The sequence below is a fragment of the Megachile rotundata genome, chromosome 13 (genome assembly GCF_050947335.1).
Source record: "Megachile rotundata isolate GNS110a chromosome 13, iyMegRotu1, whole genome shotgun sequence".
NCBI lineage: Eukaryota > Metazoa > Arthropoda > Insecta > Hymenoptera > Megachilidae > Megachile > Megachile rotundata.
Genome location: NC_134995.1, coordinates 14952499 through 14977917, shown reverse-complemented (window position 1 = coordinate 14977917; position 25419 = coordinate 14952499). Strand labels below are relative to the sequence as shown.

At 37.4% G+C, this 25419-nt stretch overlaps 4 protein-coding genes across 16 annotated transcripts in view; 2 read left to right on the top strand and 2 right to left on the bottom strand.

Moving 5' to 3' along the window:
• The first annotated feature begins 404 nt into the window (after window positions 1–404).
• Window positions 405–3464, top strand: LOC100877042 (vesicular integral-membrane protein VIP36). 2 transcript variants are annotated; one of them, XM_003708527.3, is made up of 7 exons: window positions 405–539; window positions 789–904; window positions 1021–1218; window positions 1306–1468; window positions 2075–2241; window positions 2314–2377; window positions 2454–3464. In XM_003708527.3, the coding sequence occupies exons 1-7, from the start codon at window positions 425–427 to the stop codon at window positions 2603–2605; spliced, it is 975 nt and encodes a 324-aa protein (XP_003708575.1). In that variant the 5' UTR covers window positions 405–424; the 3' UTR covers window positions 2606–3464. The 2 variants fall into 2 exon arrangements, with proteins under 2 accessions (XP_003708575.1, XP_012153524.1); XM_012298134.2 differs by lacking the exon at window positions 405–539 and adding an exon at window positions 551–679.
• wfs1 (wolframin ER transmembrane glycoprotein wfs1) lies at window positions 3298–8455 on the bottom strand. Its single transcript, XM_003708529.3, has 6 exons — window positions 8100–8455; window positions 7614–7718; window positions 7318–7534; window positions 7016–7239; window positions 5743–6947; window positions 3298–5673 (listed from the first exon to the last, which is right to left on the bottom strand). The coding sequence occupies exons 1-6, from the start codon at window positions 8155–8157 to the stop codon at window positions 4888–4890; spliced, it is 2595 nt and encodes an 864-aa protein (XP_003708577.2). The 5' UTR covers window positions 8158–8455; the 3' UTR covers window positions 3298–4887.
• A 390-nt stretch (window positions 8456–8845) lies between these two features.
• Scgalpha (sarcoglycan alpha) overlaps window positions 8846–25419 on the bottom strand; it is a 20117-nt gene continuing 3543 nt past the window's right edge. Inside the window, exons 1-11 of one of the 11 annotated variants that reach the window (XM_012298130.2) lie at window positions 18327–18446; window positions 15939–16074; window positions 15309–15448; window positions 15073–15248; window positions 14810–14911; window positions 11593–11767; window positions 11266–11513; window positions 9889–9960; window positions 9440–9583; window positions 9306–9374; window positions 8846–9233 (exon numbers count right to left, since the gene is read on the bottom strand). In XM_012298130.2, coding sequence (XP_012153520.1) covers window positions 9209–9233; window positions 9306–9374; window positions 9440–9583; window positions 9889–9960; window positions 11266–11513; window positions 11593–11767; window positions 14810–14911; window positions 15073–15248; window positions 15309–15448; window positions 15939–16062 — 1275 coding nt within the window. In that variant the 5' untranslated portion in view covers window positions 16063–16074; window positions 18327–18446 and the 3' untranslated portion in view covers window positions 8846–9208. Of the gene's footprint in view, window positions 9234–9305; window positions 9375–9439; window positions 9584–9888; window positions 9961–11265; window positions 11514–11592; window positions 11768–14809; window positions 14912–15072; window positions 15249–15308; window positions 15449–15938; window positions 16075–16171; window positions 16933–17354; window positions 17492–17826; window positions 17966–18020; window positions 18154–18326; window positions 18447–25419 lie in introns of those variants that run through there. The other 10 variants (XM_076538787.1, XM_012298125.2, XM_012298128.2 and 7 more) reach the window with 10 other exon arrangements.
• On the top strand, window positions 11905–25392 carry 5PtaseI (inositol polyphosphate-5-phosphatase A). Of its 2 annotated transcripts, none has more exons than XM_012298119.2 (11): window positions 11905–14076; window positions 18977–19018; window positions 19095–19195; window positions 19778–19865; window positions 19947–20010; window positions 20095–20315; window positions 20384–20524; window positions 20612–20773; window positions 20874–21059; window positions 21142–21207; window positions 21998–25392. In XM_012298119.2, exons 2-11 carry the CDS (start codon window positions 18986–18988, stop codon window positions 23525–23527), a joined length of 2592 nt encoding a protein of 863 aa, XP_012153509.2. In that variant the 5' UTR covers window positions 11905–14076; window positions 18977–18985; the 3' UTR covers window positions 23528–25392. The 2 variants fall into 2 exon arrangements, with proteins under 2 accessions (XP_012153509.2, XP_003708646.2); XM_003708598.3 differs by lacking the exon at window positions 11905–14076 and adding an exon at window positions 18163–18304.

The following is a 25419-nucleotide window of genomic DNA, read 5'->3' as shown; positions in this document are numbered from 1 at the left end:
AATTCCGTTGACAAATGTAAAGGGATACCGATGTAACGAGGCGCTGCTGTCGCTTTTACGTTGCTTATTATTACGACATTCAAAATTTATCACATAATTTTATTTGTAAAAAAGAGACATGTTCGATAAAGTCGCACAAAATTAAAGATGCAATTGAATCAAATGTAATTTTATGCGTTATATTTGTATAGTCGAAGAATAGGAATAATTATCGCAATAAGTTCCTAGATGTGCAATTAAGTAGACATTTTGATGTATGCTGTTGGCTAGACTTCAATAGCTAAATTCAGAATGTCAGTAGCACTATCTAATCATGATGATTTCAGTAGAAATTTTTACAAAGTACGCGTCGTAGTCGTTTGCGTATAAAATTACAAATTTAATGTTTAACGTGATATCGTAGTACACACATGAAATATTTAAAATGAACGTAATATCGTGTTTGATATTGATTGTAAATGTTCTGCAATTAGTGACAGCAGAATGGAACACAAAAGATTATATGAAACGAGAACATTCTTTAATCAGACCGTATCAAGGTTTGTAAATTTCGAATGATTTTGCGCAAATTACTTATAATAATGTGGAATATTCTGAATTACAAATTCTTCTAGTTACACTGAATTATTGAATATTCCATTTCAAAATGAAAAATGCTTAGAAATAATGCAAATTCAAGGTCAATTTCATTTGCAATGCAAATTTTTTTTACATTTTCTTATAATTTGATGACGAATTGTAATAGAATTAAAACCTGTTATGTACATTATCTAAACATCTTTGTTTAGGATCTGCAATGGCGATACCTTATTGGGATTTTATGGGTAGTACAATGATAACAAATAACTATATAAGATTAACGCCAGATTTACAAAGTAAACAAGGTGCCATATGGAATATAATTGTAAGTTTCCAGTTTTATAGTAACCATGTAAAATACAATGATATTTTAGTTCGTGCATATTTCAATTTGATTATAATTTGAATTTAATCAAAATATGTTTTTGTTCATTTAATTAGCCATGTTATGTGAGAAATTGGGAACTTCAAGTTCACTTTAAAGTCCATGGTAAAGGAAGGGATTTATTTGGTGATGGGTTTGTTATTTGGTATGCGAAAGAAAGAATGAAAACGGGTCCTGTATTTGGAAATCAAGATTACTTCCAAGGATTAGCTGTAATTTTAGATACTTACAGCAACCACAATGGCCCTCATAATGTATGTATTATATACATTATCATAAATACTATAATTATGCTTCAAAGTGAACATAACAAAACATAATAATGTGTTTGGTTTTTATAGCACCAACATCCATATATTTCTGCTATGGTTAATAATGGTTCATTACATTATGATCATGATCGTGATGGAACACACACACAACTTGCAGGCTGTGAAGCAAACTTTAGAAATTTAGAACATGATACTCATATTGCTGTACGATATGAAAGAGATACTTTGACTGGTAAGCATGCATAAATGTGAAATGTTTGTAAGCATGTAGAAGATGTTGTTATACAATTATGAAATATGCTGTTGTACATGGAGTTAATGTACTAAAATACTAACTATTGTTGGAGCAAGCTTTAGCTCATTTGAGCTTACTAACTGTTATTTCAAGATATATATCAAACATGTACTTAATATATGAGTAAACAATGTCGTTCATAGCTATGCTTTCTATGTATTATATCATTTGATGTGGTATCGTACAAATCAACGTTACAGTAAGGTCTTACCCTGAGGCCTCCTGGCTTACCTCATGGAGTGCCTCCACTTCAACAAGTGGTATTTTTTCCATCTATTCATTATTTATCATGTTTTCAGTTCCATTCTTTTTACATGCCATTAAAAAGTTTTCATTTTATAACACATTTAATCATAGAGCATCATAATCTTAAAAAGAAGGTCTACCTGCTTAAGTGTTGTGTTTAATTCAATTGGTGTATGCTTCTTACTTTATTATTATTTGAACTAAGCATGGTATAGGTCAATAAAGTATAAGTAGACATACCTAACATTATACGAGTTTTTAAATACAAAGATTTTTAACAAAATACATTTCATACAGTTTCTACAGACTTTGCAAATAAAGCTGCATGGAAAGAATGTTTCTCTGTAAAAGATATAAAATTACCTACGGGTTACTATTTCGGAGTTTCTGCGACAACGGGCGATTTATCTGATAATCACGATATATTGTCAATTCGTTTGTTTGAATTAGATTTACCGGATGATGTAAGTACTCTATTATTTGGTATCTTATATTTCTTGATAATAGTTCCACTTAAATAGATATCTGTTTTTCAGCCAAAAGATCAAGAAGATAGGTCAAAAATTTTACCGTCAGCGGCATATTTTGATGCTCCCAGAGGTAATGTAACAATTGATGATTGATATTTATCTATGTTCTATTGCTTTTTGTAACAATTCTATAATGTTTTGTACAGAGCACGTAGATGATCCAAAGCAGTCCGCGTTAAGCAAAATAATGTTTTTCCTTCTAATGCTTGTGTGCGCGATTGCATTAATCGCGTGTGTTGTAATTGGAATTATGTGGTACCAAAAACATCAAGAAAATAGTAGGAAACGTTTTTACTAAGTACTGACATTCTACAAATTACTTTACTTTTAAATTTCTCGTTTATATCGGATGTTCTTTCTATAAAAGTAAGGTGTAGTTATAAAATGTTCATAAGACTGTTTCTTCGAATATTTATATAAATTGATATGGCAGACATTATCTCGATCCTTGGGAAAATGATGTCGAAGAAATATTTTCAAAGCAAAAAATACATATATCAATAGATAATATGATTATTAATAATGTATAAACTGTTGTGGTAGTTATAAGATGTATCAAATTATGCCATTTACTACTCTGGTCCTAATAATGCATAGTGCAGAGTTCCTTTACCAAAGTTTCCATGTTCTTAAATTGCAATAGATTCTGTATCAATAAGTTGAATTATTTTCATGAAGAATACTAACAAATATACTCCTAATTTTTGCAATAGTTAAATTGTGAAATTGGAATAGTAACATTGAATTTTTAAATTTGTGCGCATCAGTTTACAACGAGAGACATGGTAATAATTATGATAAGAATGTACTGTAAGAGCAGAAGATAGAATGATAAATAAGTTATTTGTTCGAATCCTGAAATCTACAATATGTTAGCAAAACATCACACGTGGATTAAATACTGATTTAAAACAAATATTCTCGTTAAAAATTATATGATTTTCAATGAGAAGCTTGTTTCTCTCTTTAAGTTATATTTGTATCTGTGGATTTGATACGATAGAAAAGACTTTATTGATGTAGGTTTTATATTTGTACATAAACGAACCGAACATTACTAATGCGGAATAGTTGTAGAGTGTTTTCATACCATACAACATCTTTTTATACAAAATATAAAGGGAACCAAACTCTTGAAATAAACAATTGTTAATAAACGTAATGTTGTTATTTATGAAAATTATGTATGTCATTTGTTGCCAAATGCAAAACTAAAAAATGTATTGAATCGTGTAAAAAAATTGCCTTCAAGAAAACATAAACAATTGTAAGCAAAAACAAATATATAATTTAAAAATACATGCCCTGTTACTTTATAAGATTTTTCAACGCTACATTTTAGTGTAACAATAGTTTTACTTTTTAAAATATACATATATTTATTTGAACAGAAAACATCAAGGCACATCTATATTTGTCTTTTGTTTTTACTATAATTTTTTCTTTTTCTTTTACTATTGTCCTGATATGATGTGTAAAGTAACTGTCATTGTTACTCTAAACAAGTGTAAGACTTTTTTAATTGTTTATGTTTTTAAATGTCTAGACATTTAACATCGATTCAACGATAACCGTCACGACTCCTACACGACATACATGTATATATATGTACCTTTACTACTACTTGGAATACATATGATATTCACATAGTGTTTACATAAGTAAAGATATTTCAATGATTAAATTAGTTCTGTGACTTCATCCAATTTTTCCAGGTCTATGTAAATATTTTAAAGATACAGTATCAGGTTCTAAAGAACTAAACATTAATATTGTTAGGTACGCGCATCACATTCGTTGGTACATACACATCGCTTTTAAACGTTAATCGAACTAGTTACTTAGATGTGAATGATGTTTTTCGTTAAAACGTCATATTACAAAAACCGTGTAGTGTTTTACTATTGAGTTAAAATAAAATCGAAAAGGTTCCACCTCTTTCGACTTTTCGAAAACGTAATAGAAAAATATTAAGCGCATTTATATCTCTATTACTGGCAGTAATACTTACGAAAATATATCGATCTTAAAATATACATATATAAGTGTATTCTTTGACGTAGATACTTCACGAGTTTTTAATGAAATTCTAATGCCTGAGGTGTTGGTAACATCAAAATGTAGTTTGTTTTATAGACAGACGTATGTAAATGGAAAAGAAATAGAAATCAAATGCTTTTAAAAGCCTACCTTAATGTTTAGATAACAATTAAATTTATAAATCATATCGTACATTTCTAATAAAAATGAAATAAGTAAACACTAATAAAAATTCATTTTACAGTCAACTAAACATATGTTCTTGTTGCAGAAAATACTGATATTTCAAATCTACGAAACGAAGTTCATTCATTCTTTCTTCTTAACACACTTTGTTTTAACTTTGTCATTACAATAATTCTCTTTGTTACGAGGTCCTTTAGATGATTCCTTAAACAATTACATTTCAAAAGGGCCATGAAAACCTTGAAATGGGAATCAAGATCATTATCGAGTATCATTTCGCTCTAAATAAGTTTGTCGTAATGTTTTCAAATAACATTGCGATACAATACACTTTGCAAATTTAACAGAACGCGATTATTTAAACATCACGATAGGATTTAACAAAAAATTTAAAACAGTTTTTATACCTAGATAAAGGTCACTTAATATCGAACTAAACGTAATATGATAATTATAGCGTTTGTAAGATTTTAAGTTGATAGAATGACAAGCGAGGCAACCAATTTCTTCCAATGCAATATGAGGTTGTGACCCACCCAGCAAGGATTCTTTCTCCAGGCCGCTATTTAAAAGCGTGCCAGAAAACCATATTTTATCCCCTGGATATATACGTAAACTGAAATTGGTGAAAGAATGATCAGCTATGAGCAAAATTTCTGCATCATTTCCCCACATTCCACTTTTCATTTTCACCGAAATCTCAAATTCATATTGATTCCACGAGGAAAAGTGACATCTACTTTTTCGCTTTTGAATACTCGCGAACTGCTTACAGTTTTCCTGTCGCAATACATCATTCGAATCACACGAGTTCAAATACGACTCACCGTACATACAGCTAATTGTATTTCTAACGCTATCAGGTAGTCTATCAAATATCGCTGCAATGTTATTTTTTATAGATTTTAGTTTAATATTTGTTACGTAGCCTTCCCACGAAATAAATATTCCTTCTAAATCTGCACACTGAATTTGCACCTGAGCCTTCGACGATAATTCTTCCCATGCAGGCTGATGACAATGGTTTTGATACTGTTCCCACGAAAGCGTAGAAATAACTTCGTACGTGTCAGATTCCTGTTTGTACTCCATTATCAGTGGCCAGGATAAAAACATACCAGCACCGATACCCATAAACAACTGTAACATTCATGTGATAACAATGTGATTACAATGTTATTAATACAAATTTGAAAGCGACGTATTTACCTGGATAACAGTGATGATCCAATTGAATTTAGGAGCTCGAGTTTTCTTTACATACCATGAGGCAAGAAATGGCATTCCTCCCAACAAAGCAGTCACGACCATCCTCATTGCTAAATCGCTGTCCGATAAATATTTAGCAGCAGCAACAATCGGTAAAATAATAGACGCCAAACCAGCGAGTGGTAAAAAGAGAACCATACCGACTAAAGCGAGAGCACCTCTAATTAAGCCATACCATGTCGCACCCTGAGAACTAAATATCGCTATTTGCCACCAGCTTAAAGTAACGCAATGAGGTATTAAAGTTTGATAAGTTCCTCGCCAATTGTCCCTAGCAGCCATTTTTGCAAACACCGCTGGAATTAAAAGATAGAACACTGCACGAAAATTTAAACAAAATTCAATACCATTTCCCACAACATAAGAAGCAAATGTTGGTACTCTTATATCTAAGAATCTCCAGCCCTGTGCAACTACGATATCGGTTTCGTATGGATATTTAGCAAGAACGTGAACACCGAAACTAAAGAGAGCTAAAAGGTCTGGAACCTTTGAGGAATCTTTCCACATGAAATTCAATAACGTCACTAATGTCAACGCAACTGCTATGATGGTAAATTCTGACTGAGGTGTCCACTGATGTGCTATGACAGGATAGGTCATTAAATTTAGAAGTAAAGCAAGGAAGAAATGACCATATGGTTTAAGATTATTGCAGCAGAATTGATACTCTGCCTCTTCAGGATTCAAATTACCACCGGAGTAACTAAGAAACAAACCAGACCAAACGCGAAAATGATTAAATTCGCGTTTTCGTTGTAACATTTGAAAAGTAGCGATAACCATCACAATAAAAGATAAATAGTACAGGGCCATTGGTATAAAAAGTATAAGGCTTTCAGTGCCACACAATGAATATAGTAAAAGTAACAATAATATATGTATATTCGATGTAAAAAGAATTTTTTTAATTGACATCCCCCTCTGACCTAATGTTTCTATCAACCAAATGTAAAGACGTTTTAAAGATGCTAGAGGATGAATGAGAGGCCTTTGTAGTAATGGTATAGTGTCTAGTACCATTTGGGACGAATCTACCATACACAGAGCATGTGAAACTATTGGAAGCATACCACGAGCATAACTAGCAGCAGCAGAAACCAGAGCTGCTTCTGTGATTTTCTCTCCTCGATGATCCATCCAATCTATAAATCCAATATGTAAATGAATATTTTTATATTAAAACAAAAGAAAATATCAAATAACCTCTTACCATGGATATCATTGTCTTTTTCTTCATCTTTTTTGGGCACTGAACCTTCAGGAAGACCATTTTTGGGAAACTTATCATTTAAAGAATCATTCTCATCCTTTTGTGAGTTACTGTGCAAAATATTGTTAGAGCCAGAACAACTTGCATTAGATGAATTTGATGCTAAATCTCTCATACGTCTTTGTAGCTGCTCTGTTGTGATAAAATCCTCACCATTTGAAAGACTATGTAAGATTAAAACAACTATCAATAAGTATGTACCAACATTATTTTGTTAATTTATATAATTTAATCATTTCTACCTAGTAAACATTTCTCTTGCTGCTCTTCTTGCTAGTTTTTCATCTTGAGTCATATCAAGGCAGTTTTTTACATCATAATAATTATGTTCTGTAATGCCACGGCCAGTGGCTAAACATTTTCTAAGAATATCTGTTGCTTCCAAGTTTCCTTGCTCTGACGCTTTTGTAAGCCAATATACACCCAATTTTGCATTTTCTTCCTTATCAACATCTAAGTCTGAACATATATTATGTATGATAAATGTATATAAACATCTTACATCATAAGATGAACACCTAGATATAAATGTTATTACCACATCTTTCTTCCAAAAGCTGTTTTGCTAAAACTACTTGAGATTCTGGACAGCCATCTTCAGCCAGTTGAGACCGTAATCTTCTAAGAGAGCCCCGAGGTCCATCTAAAATAAGGTAATTCATAAACTGATTCTATTTAAATAGAAAATGTCTATTATAAATATTATTTCAAATATATATGAACTATATTTCTAATGTTCATTTATATGCAGTTTAACATTGTGCCATTCTTTTCCTTTGAAATCATATCATTAATTACTTTCTATTTAATTGTGTAAGTTATCAAGTGTTTGTTATTGTAAAGAACAAAACAATTAATTGATATCTTTCAGGATATGTAACATTCTTCTAGAAATTGTACAAAGTAATGTCAGTTGCAAAACATTCATTATTTTATTTGAATTTATATACAACAATATTAAATGCTAAAATAAATAAATACTGTAAATCTTTACAGTAAGGGTGAAGTTAAATCTATATGTTACCGTGCAGTGTCCATTGTTTTCTACCAGGTCTACCAGACAGTGGTACAATACCAGCCATTATTGCAAACAGTTGTAATAACAATTATAATGATAATTTTACTTTGCTTATTAATTTTATTACACGAATGAATTATCTCCTATTAAAAATTCCTACTCTAGCGCACATTGAACGTTATTTGACGGAACGACTGTTAAAAAAAAAATAGCATTAAAGCATGGTTTGACAATGCGCGTGCGCCACTAAGTGAAGGTTAGGTTTAAAAAACGTCAAGATACAGTAGACGTCAGATTTTCAAATTACTTATGTCCTACAACGATATCCAAAGCATGTATTGAAAGTAAAGGCACTATTTATAATACAATGAATTCATTAAATATTTTATTGCTACGTGTACGTTGTATTATTTGTTAATTTAATAAAGAAAATATGACATGGCAAATATATATTATCAATTTGCTTACTTTATACTATCCTGAGAAACCCCTTTAAGAAATTTAAAATCAAAAGTTTATGTCAGGAGAACATAATATGCGAGGAGATATTAATCGAGCCACTTGTTGATGATATCAAATTCTACAAATTTGCGAAATCGAAATTGCTGAAATTGAAAATTTGTATTGGGACAGTATGATGGAAAAAGAGGTAGCACATTCTGCCAATTACAGGAATTTGTCATAATTTTCAAGAGTTTTATGAATTATAATTTCCAAAAATATGATGGTTATTGTAAATTGAAATACATATGTGCAAATTAAGGTTTTTATTAAATTTATCACTATGCGTTACGATTGCACTTAATATTCTTACGTAAAGATATATTTAAATGATTATAAAGTTTCTTAAGTGATATGTAGTGTTTTGCAATTCGTTAAGTGATTCATGAGATCTGCTTTATCGATAAATAGCTAATGAGCCGAGGTTAAAAAACAGTTTTTTATACAATTGTACATATAATTAAATAGTTTATTTCTACGATTACTAAACTATCGGCAGCAATATTTGAAGTAATGGAGCCAGTTTCGATGATTTTGCGATTTTTCCGGCAAAGCTTGCAATAGTACAGCTTATTCGTTCAGCAAAACCACGTTTTTGCTGGCTCCTCGTGTAGTCAGAAATCAGCTCGAATTCCAATGCTAGAAAAATAATGATGTTACTATAATGTAAATAACACAAATACAGAGGTAGAAACATATTGTGGAATTTACAGATTAGTTGGTCCTGTGTACGGTGGCGGATTTGGCCGAATATACGGATTACAGCGTTCGCTGGATGTTCTAGAACATAATAAAATTATATTAGATTAAACATTATAAACATTAAATAAACATTAACAAAGTACCTGGGACTTCGTAACAGAGAATCACTAGGACTGGAAGGTTGAGCAGAGAGTGATTTCAGAGTTCCTCTTTCAATGGTAGCATACTGTACCATCTGTATGTTGTTATTACTAACACCTTCACCTGACGAGGTCTCTCTCTTTTCTCTGCGAACAAGAAGAATAGCCAAAGTTAGAATTTGATATATTAATCATTTACAAATTTGTAGGTGAAATCTGTGTTCTGTCGTGTCTTGATACTCGTATAGGTACACACTTTCTGCTATGAATAGTTGTTTCTCGATAACATCCCAAACACAATAGCGAGGGAGTTAACCGCATTGACGATTAATAACTCATTAGAATTTTATTAAAGTTGCAAGGGGCTTTCGAATAAGTTGAAAACGAGATTTCGTGCAAATTAGAGTGGAGGTAATTAGTATAAAATAACGTTTCTTTGTGTCGCGTAATACCTGACTACCTGGTTTCTGGCGAGGAAAACGTTAAACAATTCGTCGAAATATTCTTCAGATTCGGGATCGTTCCTACGAAGAAAAGATTGATGAAGAATGATACGCCTCACTGATATACCTGAACGATAAGTGAAGTGTACGTTAATCGACGCCGCGAAGAACTGAACCTCTTTCTATTTATACCACCGACTAATATACACGTGTGCGTTCGCACCAAGGAAAAATCGCTTATTTATTTCTGTTTATAAACATCATTACGCTCGCTTACGCAGACTGTATTTATCGTACCAGTCGTACAAACATCCGTGTGTTACCTTCGTTATAAAGATTGCTTTTTTTAATTTCCTCGGAACATGTATCTTCTGCGATTTTTAAATTCGATAAATACTGCCTTGCGCCGGCACTTACAAAGTGTTTAGAAATTCCTTAGAGGAATCAATTACAAAAGATTAATGATTTATTCGTTTGCGATGTGTTTAGTTATCTATCAGAAACATCCTATAACCGACTAGAACTCGATGAAAGAAATAAAAAAAGTCTTAATGAATCGTTTTTAAAACGTTCAATGTCTATGGTTCAACAGAATATAATATATCTTTTTTGTGGAGTATCGAAGGAAATTTTTTATATTCTTCGACGATAACGCTTAATAGCAAGTGACACACTGATAACGAATCATATGATTAAATTACACGTAAGATTATATTTAGCTCACGCGCGTCGGAAGTAATTTAACAATTACATGAAAATAACTTCTGTTACGTGATTATTTAATTACTACTCGAAACATAATAATTTAATTCACGTAATATAGCTTATTCTTGTAATACAACATACAAAAGACTTTCATTTTTCTTTCAACGATTCCTATCAGACTACACACTTGCACATTTCAGCGACATTCAAGCGTGTAGAATGCATTACTTGGAAATTAGCGGAGCGCACATACGCTTATCGTGAACGTATACGATTCTTTCGTAATCATATTTTTGATCGTACTGTACGTTGCGTCGCCGCTTGACCAGATATCGTAGCTGTTTTATGAATGAAACCAACTCGTAGTAGTAGCCCCCTCTATCTACTCTTAGCGCCCCTACCACTTGGCCTCGGTTTGCTTGCACAGCTATGCCGTTGGAATTCGTTTCTCGAGCACGTGGTTCGTGTAGAATGACAAATATTTCGCTACAACCTTTCTCTAATTCACATTTCATCGAAAGATCTGATCTTGAAGCTAGACTGTACTCCGCGAGAGTCGCGAGGTCATCGTGGGATTACGCTGCAAAGCGACGACGTGGTTCTTTTAGACGATTCGTGAACAGAACTTGTCAAAAGGGTTGTACAGGAAAAGAATCCGAAGTTCTAAGCCGTACCACTTACATTTTCTCGTGATTGAGGCACAACACCGTGCTGAGCAACGCAGCCAACACGAGAAGCAGTATGGTAGGCACAAAGATCGTGGTGACGATTTCGTTGAAGTAGCTTCTCGTGGGAACGCTGGCTTTCGTCGATCTGGCCCACCGCCACTCCGTGTGTTCAGAAATTCCCGAGGCCGGTAAACCTACCACATTCATACTTGGTCCTCGCCTCGCGCTCTCGCTTTGTACGCTTTGTTGTTCTTGTTCAACCTGCGAAAGATAACCGCCAAGTCCCGTGACAATACATTTGTCAAATCGAACATTGATAAGATCCGTAAACAAAATTTACCAATCTAAAGGAACACCAGTCCAAGGCAAATCCAGCTTCCCTGAATAATCTTTCCACGCTGGTTCGTTTAAAGTCCCGAGGACAGGACGGTAATTTCCACAGAGGTTTCACCTCCTCTTGCAGTTCGTTCAATTCTTGCGAGAATGGCATCGAACTGCCCAGTCTTATAACGACCCTGTACAAAAATAAAACATACAATGTAGCATACATCTTTCTTTCAAAGTCGCAAAAGTTTGGGTGTCACTGAGATGTCTAAGTGCTTAATTGTAATATAGCGTTTATACCCAATTAATATTCTGGAGGGAGATGCTATCTACGCCAGCGGTGACGTCTGACTTCTGATTGATTTACCACTAAAATTCAGGCTATGCTGTAGCAAATAGTTACGTAGACGTCAAGTGACGCCAAATGATTTGAGATGTCATTATACTGACTGATAAGGGAGAGGCGCCAAAGGATTTGGAAATAACAGTACCTGTAAATCGAGGAAATTGTGTCAAATGGAAAGGTGGCGCCTTTTGATAAGAGTGCTTATCTTAAAACCAGCGTACGCAACTAATTAAAGCCTGGGCTACATCAGTTTGCCGAAAGCGACTGACAGAGTAAAGTAGAATTATACTGCTCGTCTTCGTTATTATAAACTAATGCTGTGCGGACGGAAATAATGTAACTGGTAAAAAGCGTAAAAGTCATTGGCAAGTGGTAACGGGATATCCAGCGGTTCTCGATAAAGAGCAGAGGAAAGCCGCTATCAATCGTTTAACAGGAAGTTGGTATAGTGGCGTGTAGTAGGTAAAACGGAGTTTAAAGCTACGCCGTGTTTTCTACGAGTTTTCTTTCTCCGCAGACATACGTTGACTCGACCCGAGCGTACGTGAACCACAACACGTCCTACCCGAGCTTCTGGAACTGCGTCATCGTTTTCCTACTCGTGCATTATTTCCCGTTATCTCGACCGAAAGTTGGGGAGAGTCCCGCGCGTAGTAGACGTGATTTCCATTGACCGCGATCGGATCAAGTCTCCGGGCATTCGGTGCGTTTTTCACGGTAATTAGCGCTTGACGTATTCATCGGGCTAACCGTCAACGCTTCGATGATGCTAAACGCGTTTGGAATATCAGCGATCATTTGGAATATAATCGTTGCTCGTGACTGGTTCTCTCGAGATTAGCATCTTTGGTCGTCGGTTAGCGCGTTTGTCAAAGCGCAGGCGCTTTTCGTTACCTGTTGAAAGGCTATTGTAAAGGGCATGCAGTTTATACCTGAAGTGGCCTTTACTTCGGGGACGACCGGTATCATCTTTCCAATCATTTTCCTAGCCAGTAAACTAATCGTTTCTCCGGTAAAATTGTTCCGTGACGAGCACGGCTATTTACGTTAACATTCGTGACGACGAGAGCATGATCCGCGTGCACTATCAATGATGCACCGAGACCAAAAGTCAGAGTATACTTCTCGGTAATTAGAGAGTAAGATAATAGTAATTTATTGATTCATTCTACAATAACGTGAAATTAACGTGAAATCATTGATGCGTCAGCACGCGAAAGATGCAATGAACCGGTAAAGGTTTGAGACTCTTGGATAATCGCTCGTTCTGCGTTTCCTTGAAAACTACGACACGCAGGCATTCACCGGGAACAACTTTTATTTCGATTAACATAAATCTTGTTCGTTCATCGAACGACTACGAATGAAAAAACTTTCACCGAAGTGCACGATGACGCGTAAATGCGGGTGACGTTCAAAGACCGAGAGCAGACCGTCACGAGATATATACATAGACGGACCAACGAGCAACGACAGTGTCCAAGCCGGAAGTCATTCAGTCGTTTACAACGCGTACGAGTGCGCTGACAATGTCGCACTTACGTTAGCAGCCCATTTATACGTGTGTGAAGCTTATACAACAACATTAAGCTCGCGCGACTGATCTGCATCGCGTTCTCGCCTTTTTCCACGTTCGAAGGAAACCACGAACAGTCTTGCATTAGCTTGCGTAAATAGCAGGATCGAGGGAAAAGGATCCGTTCGCTATTGACCGTCGCTACGAAAGGATCGACAGAGGCGCGTCTCGACAGACTTCGTTTGCCAGCCGATTTTTTACAAGTGTCCAGTGTTTCATAATGTGTCGCGTGAAAATTTATCGTTCTACCATCGGCTCGGAAACGGTGCTACGTACGTGAACGAACGTTGTTCCGGGGGAAATACTTCGAAATGACTGTTCAACCACAATCGTGACGAACATGGGGCGATACGAAACGAACGAATCGTTTGACAAGAAATAAATGTTTGTTTTACGTCTGCTACGACGCGAGTAATGACACCGTTATTCATCCGTGAACCGTGAACGAGCGATAGTGCATGAAATGACTCCGATTTAACGCGAAAATTGTACCAGCCGATTCATAGTGACGCATAACGTTTAAGGGAATCATCGTGAGTTCTAAAGGACACGTTCGATTTCTTTGAATCACAACTTTGGTGAGTTGGTTTTTTATGCACGTAGCCACGATAAAAGATCTCCACGAATCTACCCCTGCCGTGCACCGGTTTCAATCGAACCAGACTGAAATGCAAACTTTGCGCGTTGCTAATTAAAACGATTGTTTTAAGCTTCCATTTATACATTCGGTGAAACCAACATTGTATTAATATTCGGGTTAACGGCAAATGTACTTATCGAAACGTAAATTTCTATTATCCGAGTATATCCGTTATTCAAATCGCTTTCTTTGAAAGAATTACAAATCTTCGTTACGTAATAGTCTGCTAGAAACGCGAATACCCGACGATAAGACATTTTAATTTGTTCCATAGGTAACTGTCTTTAACAACGCACGTTTTACAAAGCCTTTGATTCTCTACAAAGCGATTTTGCTCCATTTACTTAACGAAGGATGAACATTAGTCAGGATAATAACAAAGATTTATCCACGAGGCGTCGTTTAACGTTGCGTATAGAAAGCGGCGATTATCGATTTCGAAAAAGCGTGGGACGCGCGTCACAATGTTGTTTTCCGTTGATCAGACGATTAATACGTCAGCGATATCGCAACGAGCACGCTGAATCTTATTGAGTCCGTTCGATTAACATAAGTAGCGCTACGTTAACGGAACCTTCACGATGTTTTCTCTCGACATTCGGTCAAATTTCTTTCCTGGATTTCACACGTGCTAGATGAATTGTTCGTTTCATAGAAGTCGGAGGACTCACCCTTCGCCTTCGCTAGGTTTCAGAGGCAGACGAGCACCCAGCTCGATCGCGGACGCTAGGAACGTCGCGTAGATATCTGTCGCTTCTTTCCACAACTTCTTTCTGTAACGAGAAGAAAAAAGTACTATGTAATTTTAATTGGATACACCGATAATGAGCGTATTCCTTCCCCTTTCTTATTTTTCATCGTTCAACGCATCGCTGCTTATCGAAAATCGCGTATCGTTCAAGGATACTCTCTTCCTCGAGTCCCATCGACGTACCTAAATATATCGAGAAGTTGCTCGGTTCTATTGCGGTTGAACATGTCCTCCACGTTCAAATTATCGATCTTCAGATGAACCTCGTACTTGGTCAGGTTCTCCTTGTCGAGGACGTTCATGTCGAGAACCTTGTATCTAGTTTCGTAGGTATGCTTGTTCAGTCCCACGATCTCCAGCTGAAAAACAAGATTAGTCGTTAACATCTCAAAATCAGGCAATCCGAACAGGCGTCTTACCTGGAAGTATTTCTGATTCCTTGGCGCGACGCCATACAGGAAACCACGGTGGTCCCGTTTGCTGTACGTGTAGTGGATCCAGGAGGGAAGATCGGGCGCGTTGAGTAACGAGGGTTGATAAGAGAACTGGTCGTATCGTCCTGAAAAGAAAAATTCCGAGTAAAGGCAATGCGCTGTGCGATGTCCGGACGATTTCGTGGGGTTTCGGAGAAAGATATACGATGACTAAAGGCTAGCCAGAAACTCGGAAAGAACTCGTCGGCGTTTCCGGATGCCTCGATCACGGTTAAGAAGTACCCATACCGGCAACGTCAATCAGCTGTGAGGTCGACTCTGTTCATTGATTGATATTCGAAACGTGGCGCGAATGACGCGCGGAAGCACGCTTTAAATTTCAGACAGTGAATCGAGTTGACCGAGAGATAGTTCGATAGAATTTTGAATTACTTCGGCAACTGGTAGGGACAGAATCGAGTTCCATGGTTACAATTTCACGAGACATTTGATTATGCGTGCCTTCGTAACCGTGTTGTTTCCTCTATGCTAATGAGCAATCCAAACGCGTTGTGAATCGGTCATTGTTCGCGTCGACTCGTACGTTGACAAGTAGTAGAATCGCTTCCTTCTTACCATCGTCCCTCCAGTCGAAAGTCTCTGGCTTGATTGGAATGACGAACACCTCGGTCATTAGGATGCTCTCGGTGCTCGCGAAGGCCGACACTGCCAGCGACAATGTTATTACGATCGAGAGCATGTTCGCATCTACCTGAAAAGTATCGACAAACCACAGGTGCTATTAACCCTCTCGCCTTATGTATAACAAACGTATTCGTCCAAGAGCGTACATAAATTTTTCGACAAACCTAAACGACTGAAATATATCGAGCGTCTACGTGGGAGACATATAAAGATTGTACGCAAAAATTGATCTTCCACGGTCATACGTAGAGTACCGTAACGAATTCTTTAGGACAAAAACCTTTCCCCCATGGCTCTCGCGTTTCACGCGTACTTTAGATAACAGTACTTAACTGATCGTGAATTTACGTGCCTACGAAACACGCGTGGGTCTTAAAGGATTAAATGCTGTGCCATAAACGACGACCGGCGACAACCAAGAATAAACATTCGAACGCAAAGCGTTAAAAAGTCGATCGACGACGCTTCGGTGATTTTCGTCGGGCGAATACTTGGACAGTATCCCCTGCTCGCGCAATCGTCGCTCGTCTCATCGATCCTCCCTTGACTCGACGCCTCCAACCTATCGAGAAACAGCGTTGATTTTTCGAAATTGCCGCCGGTATCCGGTCGAGGGAGCTCGAGGAAGTCTCGCGATGAAAATAGACCTCGCGGTTTCGACGTGACACTCTGTACACTCGAGGAATCGCCGGACGCAGCACGCTCGCGGTGTATCGACTTACGAAACGTGAACTGGTCGTGGCAACGATACTTTTAACGGTGAAAACGCGCCTCGGACAGGTTACGCGATGCGAGTGCGACACCAAGTCGAAAATCGTTCCACAGTCGACGCACACGAGTCAAGATCGCGAGATAATTGCTAGAATTCGCGTTAATTAATGAAACGCAGCGCGCAGAGGCGTTGAACGCGCACGCTTCGTCGACTATCGCGACTCGTCCCTACCACCCATCCATCCTCCGACTTCGAGCTTGATTCGAGTTTGCCCGAAAAAGAGGAAAAAATAAAACAAAGGAAAGAAAATAAGGTGTAAGCGTAAACGGAGCATAAGAGAGCGCGTGCGTTTCGCCCTTCTCACGCGCAGCTGGAACATCGCTTCCGACAACGTTCCCAGGAGCGTATGAGCGCTACGATCCGCGCAGTTTTATTTTTCTCCTAAACAATTCGGAAACTCTTATCTTCTAGACCAAATAATATCTCAAGGGCAGTTCGTTACTCGACGTTGGACACGAACCAAAGTTCGCGTGCTTTCGAAAGGAAGCGCGCGAGCGACGCGAAACTGCAATTTTATCGTATTGCATGACTACAGATTTTCATCGACGCGTGCAACAACGTGCGCGCATACGTACCCTTTATCTCCGCTATACTTCCGTTCTGTTCGTTATCGCGTCGTTTTCAACGGTATCCGATAACTAGCCACGCGTTTCCGAGAATAAAACATCGTCGAAGAACGCGACGAATCGAAAAACGATTCGAGTTATTATATCGATCGCGATCGAAAGTCGAAACGAAAGTAAACTCGAATTAAGCGGAGCTTTCGGTAGAGGAGAAAGATAGCTACTCGAAAGGGACGAGTAAGGGATAGCCGGATTTTCGAAAAGTATGATCATGATTCGAAGATAAACTGGGGTGGAGAAGACGAAGAGAAGATCGAGGAGTGCGAAGGAAGGCGCACGCGTTGAGCATCGCGGGTCCGATGCCCGGTGCCCGGTGCGCGACGTCTCCTCTCTCAACCATTTACGTTTGCGACGTGCACGGCACTGCCTATTGACGTCTGCGGTAGGCGTGGTTTCAGTCTGGCCGATAGAGGGATATATTTACCGCACACACAACTTTTCTCTCTGGTGCGCGAACGAGCCTCGCGTTATTCGATTAATAATGTGTATTTGCAGTGCGAGGTTTGATGCGACCGGTGCACGGCGCAAAACCACGGCCACTCCTCGGCACAGGGGTTGATTGTTCCGAACACGCGGACGTTTCCTGGCCGGGGGTGACTTCTCCACGAAACTGCTTACAGTGCTCGTCGACGGGAAAAGCTCGGTCTCGCGGCACTCGACGCAATCCCAGTGTGCTTGCGTCGATCCCTGTGACAACCTTTCTGCACCGACGTCTACCTCTTCTGCGTCTCGGTGGGACCGATATCTGTCTTCCCATTAGCGGACGACAGTTCGTTTTTTCGCCCCAAAACACTTGACCAGCTTCTTTCAAAACTTTCCCTTCCTGACACATCGAAGAAATGGCGTGTAACAGCGTTCCGGTTCTGCTGGTTACCGCGAATGTTGGCAGTATTTTCGAGGAGGTACGTAACAGATACATTTTACCTTTCCGTTTATCTATTTCTTCTGTTTGGATTATCGACCACGACCCTGAAGGATCGATCGAGACTCGAAGACGATTTACTTTCGTACGCGACCTACTTCTTTCCTTCCTTCTTCCTCTTTCGTTCGGACTTGCTTGCCTCTCGTTTGGCGCGTCTTTCGTACGTGTGATGCTGTCGCGATACGTCAACTCGTATTATCTCTTGCCTTCTCTTTTGCTTCTTGTTCCTTCATTCAACTTTTTTTCCTTTCGTTTTTCTTGTCTTTGAATCGTAAAGTGTCACGCAAACGTACGCGTAAATACGAGGCGACATAATTATAACATTAACGTACGAACTAAAATCGTCTGTACGTGTATCGATGATTTTCCATAATTATGCGCTCGTTATCGGATCGCTTGAATTCAGATGCGGGACAGGATTACGTCCCCCTCGTCGAAGAACAAACTTGCGATGCCATTAACTTTTTATGCAGAAAATTAGCAAAGTTAATGAGATCGTAAAATGTATAGAAAAAATAGATTGCTAATATTTCGCGCGGTAATTGACCGAATAATTTCCTTCGCGATACTTTATCGACGGACGATAAAGAGATTATTTTTCTATGCGAATCGAAATATCGATTAAAATGGTAAAATTGTATCCTTTTTACAGCCTAGCGTGATGTTGAAAATTTGGACGGAAGAATTTTTATCTGTAAGTATTACCGATAAGATGCATTGTCACTGCGTAAATACAGCGGGTATTTACACTCATGGAGAATGCTTTCCAGACTATACTGAGGTTGGATCCAAAGTTTATTGCACTGCACTGCCAAGAAGTGGGTGGAAAAAATTATGAACAAAGTATGAGACATGTGGAGGACTTTGTTAGGTAATTTAATGTTATATTTTATAAATTTTTAGTTTTCTATATAAAGTTTTATGTGTTACACGGTCGGTAGCGATTATAGCACTCTAAAGAAGGAGAGATTTCCTAGAAAATCTTGTTAAAGCAAAGCCCCTTATAAAAGGTTTCCACGAGTAAATGAGTCTAACTAAATTAATAGAATATGGGCTACAAGTCTATCGGGTATTTAGCATAAACCTTATTTCTGTAATTTACAGTTGGTCTAGAATCAATGATCAGTTTTGCAAATAATTTTTGAAATAATACCTAGTAATAGCTAAGCATGAACCTTTTTAAAACTATACAGAGACAAATAGGTTTCCCTGACCACGATATTGAATATGATTTAACGCATAAGTGGCAGAAAGGGATAAAAATAGATGATCACGCGTGGCTCTACAGTTGAGTGAGCCGCTTCAAAAGATGAGTTTATTGAATGATGTTCATGGGGGAACATCATAAAAAAAAGTGTTTGAAAATACATATAGTCTATCTTTGAGCTATGAAAAGTTCAGGATCTTTATTCTTGCTAAGCTTACTTGTATCTAACAATATTGTTTCTTGCAGATTACTGATGTCGTCTGAGGAATTAAGGCTGTTTGACAAAATTAGGGTATTCTTAGATGAAGACTATTCGTCTGCTGAACATTTTACGGTACATACATAAAGAATATAAGCTTATTTTATCTACTTACTGATCTCAATGATAACCATAAAAGTATGTATTATTTTTTAGGCACTTGGAAATTTCTACTTTGTGCATGAATCTTTAAAAGAAGTTCTATTATGGGACTTTAAAGGTACATCATTAAGATATATATTATGTTTCCAAGTCTACAGGTAAATTCGTGCAACTAAATGTAATCATGTTGCTATATTTTCAGAATGTACTTTTATACCAGTAAATGGAAAAGAGGTTCATTCCGGTAATATCGAGGCAGTCACGACCAAAGAAAAAGCAAAGTTTCCTCAAGAATTTTTTCCAGAATGCAAATGGTCTAGAAAAGGATTTCTAAGAACACGATGGAGTATTAGTGGAACAGTTTTTGATCTCATAAATATACACTTATTTCATGATGCTAGTAATTTCATTGCTATGGAAACGGTAAGTAAACGTAACTATTAGACAATAGTCTTTTTATTGCATTATTTATCTTGATTCTTTATTTTTAGTTTCCATCCGTATACAGTAAAACACGTAGAAGAGCGCTCGAGCATACGTTAGATAGGTTTCATAATGATAAATATCCAAATGTACCATACTTTTTATTTGGGGATTTTAATTTTAGAACGGACACAGCTAGTGTAATTAAAGTATGTATAAATGAACGTTTAAAAACTATTCTTGTATTGGTGCAAGTATACAACAAAGAAAATTGTCCTTTTTTCCCTCTTTAATAGAAACTTACAGAAGATACTCAAGAAACAAAGTTATCAAACAAAGGAAGCATCTCGAAATTGCAATTTCACAATAAAGACGATGATCTCATATTAACATTAGGAAAAAAAGAATTCTCTCATTGCGAGCATCAAAATGTTTTTATGCAAAATGGTGGACAATGGGTAGGTAGTTCGTCGTTTAAATAGCAAGCTGTACAATGTTACTTACGATACTGCATTAACAATTAGGAAGACCATAATGAAATTACCAATATTTATATAGCTACGTGAATATGACAGAGAGCTGGAAGACTTTGATGGAAGATTATATGAATTTCCAATTAAATTTGTGCCCAGTTATCCCTTTGAGGAGGATATCAATGAGGGTTCAAATTACATGCAAACCAGAGTACCGGCTTGGTGCGATCGTGTTCTTTTGAGTACCACGGCTAAACTACTAGTCGAAGATGTACGAAATGTTACTGAAAATTTTTACTATAACTTCTTGAAATAACTAATTTTATGTAATTCGTTTCCTCTCTCTCTTTCAGATATCATCACCGAATGCCGTGGAATATGGAATAATAGGACCGACAACTTGCATGGGTGATCACAAGGTGAGATAATTTTGTTTCTTGTTCTAACAGAACAAAGAGGTACTGATCCGTTTTACTTATGCTGGGTACATATATTTACGCTCTTCTTAGTTCTTATTCTGATGATTCATTTTTCTAATTATTATGGTGCAGCCTGTTTTTCTGGAGTTTCGAATGACTCTCTAAGCACTAAGGTACCTATCTATGAACTGTCTGCCTGTTCTTATCTTGATTTTCCCACGTATCCTATATTTCTATTAGTAATCCATTATCTTCTTTATAATTATTACCTAAGGGCTTGTTCGATGTAGCTGGTTCAATGTAGTACTAGTTCATCTTTTTACCAACGTACTAAGTTCACCTTTTTACCAATTTCCACGATTTCATGGTTCTAATTAGCTTTCTGCTATCATTATCATCGAAAGTGATTAAGTATAATTTATTTTCTCACCGCAGGTGTGCACTGTATCGCTTCTTTGATGCATTTTCCGTACAATTCGTAAAATTTACACCAAGAATATTCTAGCGGTATGAAATTACGATCGAAAAACGATGAGAACCCATAAAAAAAACAAACTGTAATAAGAACTTTCATGATAATCGTATCTGAATACTATACACAAACGTTCAGTACCATGTTAGTATTACATTAACCGTACCAAAAGTACAATCGTCACTGTATCATCGTCCTGAATCACGTTAATGTTAGTCAGACTTTTTATAGAGCCTTACCATACGAGGAATGTCCCTCTATTTCTTCATAGAGATGCACGATAATACATAAGGATCGTCCATTTTTTCCCGTTTGCAGCCAGTCTACTTGAGGGCTAGTCTCATCTTGGACGAAGGTATGATAAATTGCTGCCGCTTGCCGAGTGCGCCTGAGTTCTGCTTTCGAGTGCCAGACAATTACGTGGAATTGTTATCCATGTTGCCTGATTACAGTAGTTGCGTTAGCGAGCGGCTCAATTACATGGACCGTTCGACTAATTTGTTGCACGCAGCACCTATCAAGCATGATCCTTACACCCCGGATAGTATGGACAGTCCTAGTCCAAACGCTGTCATGACAGCCTCGGCTGAACTTCCGGACGTAGATTTAGACAACGCCAACAACTCGTCCACGTTGTACTCCGCACAACCATCGAACACTGTGAGACGTATGGACAGAGCCGTGTCGCCCGCTCTTTTGAAATCTAAATTGGAACTGATCGTGCGAAACAAGAAAGAAGAGATAGAGACGGACCAAGAGACGACAGACTTCAAACGAAGTCCCAGCGATTGTTGTCTACATTCTTGGCAGAACCCAGAGGAACAGTGGAACGTGAGAACGAACAGGTGCAACAGTGACGTGTCCTGGCAAAGGTCTCATCTACTGACCGAAGCATGGGTTCAGGGTAAAGGACAACAAGGTTACCATTCCTTCGGTGAATTCGTCAATCGATCGTCCGTAGGTTCAACGTCTCCGGACGGTGTCGAAGGTTTACCCTCCGACCTGATTATACCCAGAATATCGATCATCAACGCCAGCAATTTTGAGTCAAACGAGAGCTCCGTGTATTTACACGATGATAAGTATAACAATTACTCGGAGAACAAGCTGAGCGTTTACTCGGACGATCAGACGAAGAGTTTAAGCGGCGAGGCGTTCAGTTCAGAAAAGTCGGACGAAACGTGCGAGAAAATTCTCGATGAGAACAACAGACTGAGTTCGAACACGAATAAGATTGCGATCGACGAAAACGTGTACCTACGAAACATAAGTGAACTTATAACGAGCCAAGATAAGAATTCGATGATTGTTAGTACAAACGTCTTTCGAATGGGGAGTAACATAGACCAAGATAAGATGCTCGAGGCGAAAGAACAGCGGTTGAGCGAAATTATAGACACCTTGCAGATCATGGAAGACAATAATAGCAAAAATCGATGCGTGCTCCTACCGGTTGAGGCCGTCGATGAGCCTAGTATTAAAAGTAGAAACGTAATTTTGGAAAATCCTGTGAACGATCAGACTTCTCAAGTATTAAAGTACACGCGAACGGAACAGATAGAAGTTCATCCCATGGAAAATGAAGCGGACAAGCTTTCGGGAAGAGAACCGAAAGAAACGGGGCAGAACGTTAAAAGTAGCGAAGAAATTTTGAGATGCGACGGTAAAAACGAGACGGTGATCATGCAGCAGATCACGAGAAGTAACTCTCTACAAAGCCAGGATATCAGCGACAGCACAGGAAACCTGAAATTAAAATTAAAAGCGTATCAAGTGTCGGAAAGGTGTAAGCACAATATAGCCGAGAAGAAAAGCAGATGCCAAAAATGTTGTTGCATAGTGTCGTGAGAAGACACGTAGACCTTAATGTTCCTTATTTATTTTCCATAGTCATCGCATACACAAGTATCACGTACCAATTAGACATAAGCGAAATGTCGAATTATCAGAAACATTTCAGCTATGCTGTAAGAACCTTGCTATCGTAATATTTTCTATCGAAGAACTGACCACTTCAATCAGAAATTCAAAGAACGCAAGATTTATTACCGACAGAATGGTTGGAGAAATTTCTAGTGGTGCTTATTTTTCTTAAATTTATGCGAGATTTATGTACCTCGTAAATCCGTCATTTCGTAATAACTTGTTAGAAAGAAATCCTATGATTACGATACTTAACACGTTCCATTTGTTTTTCTGTTGTACGTGTTAAACGAGTAACTTAGGAGAAAGCGGTACTTCTATAGTCACTTAAAACTTACGATCCCGCTTATGCTAAACCGAGTAGCGCCTACTTCGTACCGCATGAGACTTTCCAATTGTTTCCTGCATGTGCACGATACGTCCTAATATTCTCGTGTCACGTGAATTTCGTTCGTTTAGCGTGTATGTTGTGAACGGTAAAATTATATATATTTTCACATTCTAGATGCGCAGTTGACTAAGCAGTATATATCGTTGTTATATAGCAATGTGTTACGTTGCGTAGAATTCACGAATTCGAAGCAATCGAATGACTGTATTTAGTGAACGAACAATACGATGTATTCAGAAATTAGCATTATCACAGTGTACATAACTGAGCTGCAAAAAACGGTGAATCGCGTTTTATCCTTATTTTATGTTTCGCGATTATTTTAAACAATAAGTAGAATTATCTTGTTATACGGATTACAAATTTTAATTTTCACTGATGAATCGAACAACTCGGTTCTATACGATTTCTTCTATCATTCTCGTTCGAGCCTCGTTTTCAGACGCTTGTCGCGGGAATTCCATCCATTTTTGCATTTTACTAGAATTTACGATATGGATAATATTTTTGAACAAATCTTTCAATTTTTCTCCAGCTTTCCGACCATTTATTTTACATTAATGACACTTTCATAAATTCAGTTTTGTTCAAAATATGTTCATTCAAGTCGTAACATCTTTGTATGCATCGTATCCTTGCCAAATTTACTGTGTCCTATAGTAATATATTTAAAAAAACGCGCGCGTAAAGTAGTACGCTTGCGCATGTTGAGTGCATAGGTAAATTAGTGCGCTTGCGCATATTTGAACGCGCGCATCTATTGTCCGACGCGGTTGGACCCGACTGCCAAAGCTAATTTCCTTTTAGCGATAAGGAAAAAGATATTAACTTATATTAGCGAATTATTGTCATTTAAGAAATTAACGCTATGCTCTATTTCGCTTTACGTTCTGATGCTTGAACGAAAGCTTTCCTACTTATTCGAGTAACACGCTATCGCGTACAGTAAAGAAGAGAAATAATTATATGAAGATACATAGCGTCTTGATAAATTGTATTTTCTTAGAATGTGGACGTACTTCTTAGTCAGTATCGTTTAACATAGACTAGTTCATGTCTAGATGAACGTATACGTTCGTGTCTTGCCAAAAAAGTTACACGCAATACGAAAAATAATGATACGAAAAGAATAAGATTAAGTTCACGATTTTTCCCTTAAACGAGCTATAAGTTCAAAACACTGCGTTCGTAGGTACTTATAGTAAGTATAGCTTGTAACTTTCATTTCACCGGGCAAACTTCACGTCTTTGAATCAGAGCGATGAAAATCACAGCTTCATGCAATCGATTTATCATGCATTTGATTCTGATCCTACTATGCTTACGATTTGTAAGATAATCATTTAGTAATTATTTTTTTGTCGTTTGTAAATATAAATTTATTTTTAATACAACCGAACATTGCTTTTTTTTATTTATATCCTTA

Bases quoted from the DNA above. Each gene is read 5' to 3' on its own strand.
- 5PtaseI (XM_003708598.3), top strand. From the start codon at position 18,242: ATGGCGTGTAACAGCGTTCCGGTTCTGCTGGTTACCGCGAATGTTGGC. The intron at 20,011-20,094 runs GTACATCATTAA...CTATATTTTCAG, and splicing joins TCTATTATGGGACTTTAAAG to AATGTACTTTTATACCAGTA. The intron at 20,525-20,611 runs GTATGTATAAAT...CCTCTTTAATAG, and splicing joins ACACAGCTAGTGTAATTAAA to AAACTTACAGAAGATACTCA.
- wfs1 (XM_003708529.3), bottom strand. From the start codon at position 8,157: ATGGCTGGTATTGTACCACTGTCTGGTAGACCTGGTAGAAAACAATGG. The intron at 7,535-7,613 runs GTAATAACATTT...ATATATGTTCAG, and splicing joins GCTTTTGGAAGAAAGATGTG to ACTTAGATGTTGATAAGGAA. The intron at 6,948-7,015 runs GTAAGAGGTTAT...TTGGATTTATAG, and splicing joins AAAAGACAATGATATCCATG to ATTGGATGGATCATCGAGGA.
- LOC100877042 (XM_003708527.3), top strand. From the start codon at position 425: ATGAACGTAATATCGTGTTTGATATTGATTGTAAATGTTCTGCAATTA. The intron at 1,469-2,074 runs GTAAGCATGCAT...CATTTCATACAG, and splicing joins TGAAAGAGATACTTTGACTG to TTTCTACAGACTTTGCAAAT. The intron at 2,242-2,313 runs GTAAGTACTCTA...TCTGTTTTTCAG, and splicing joins AATTAGATTTACCGGATGAT to CCAAAAGATCAAGAAGATAG.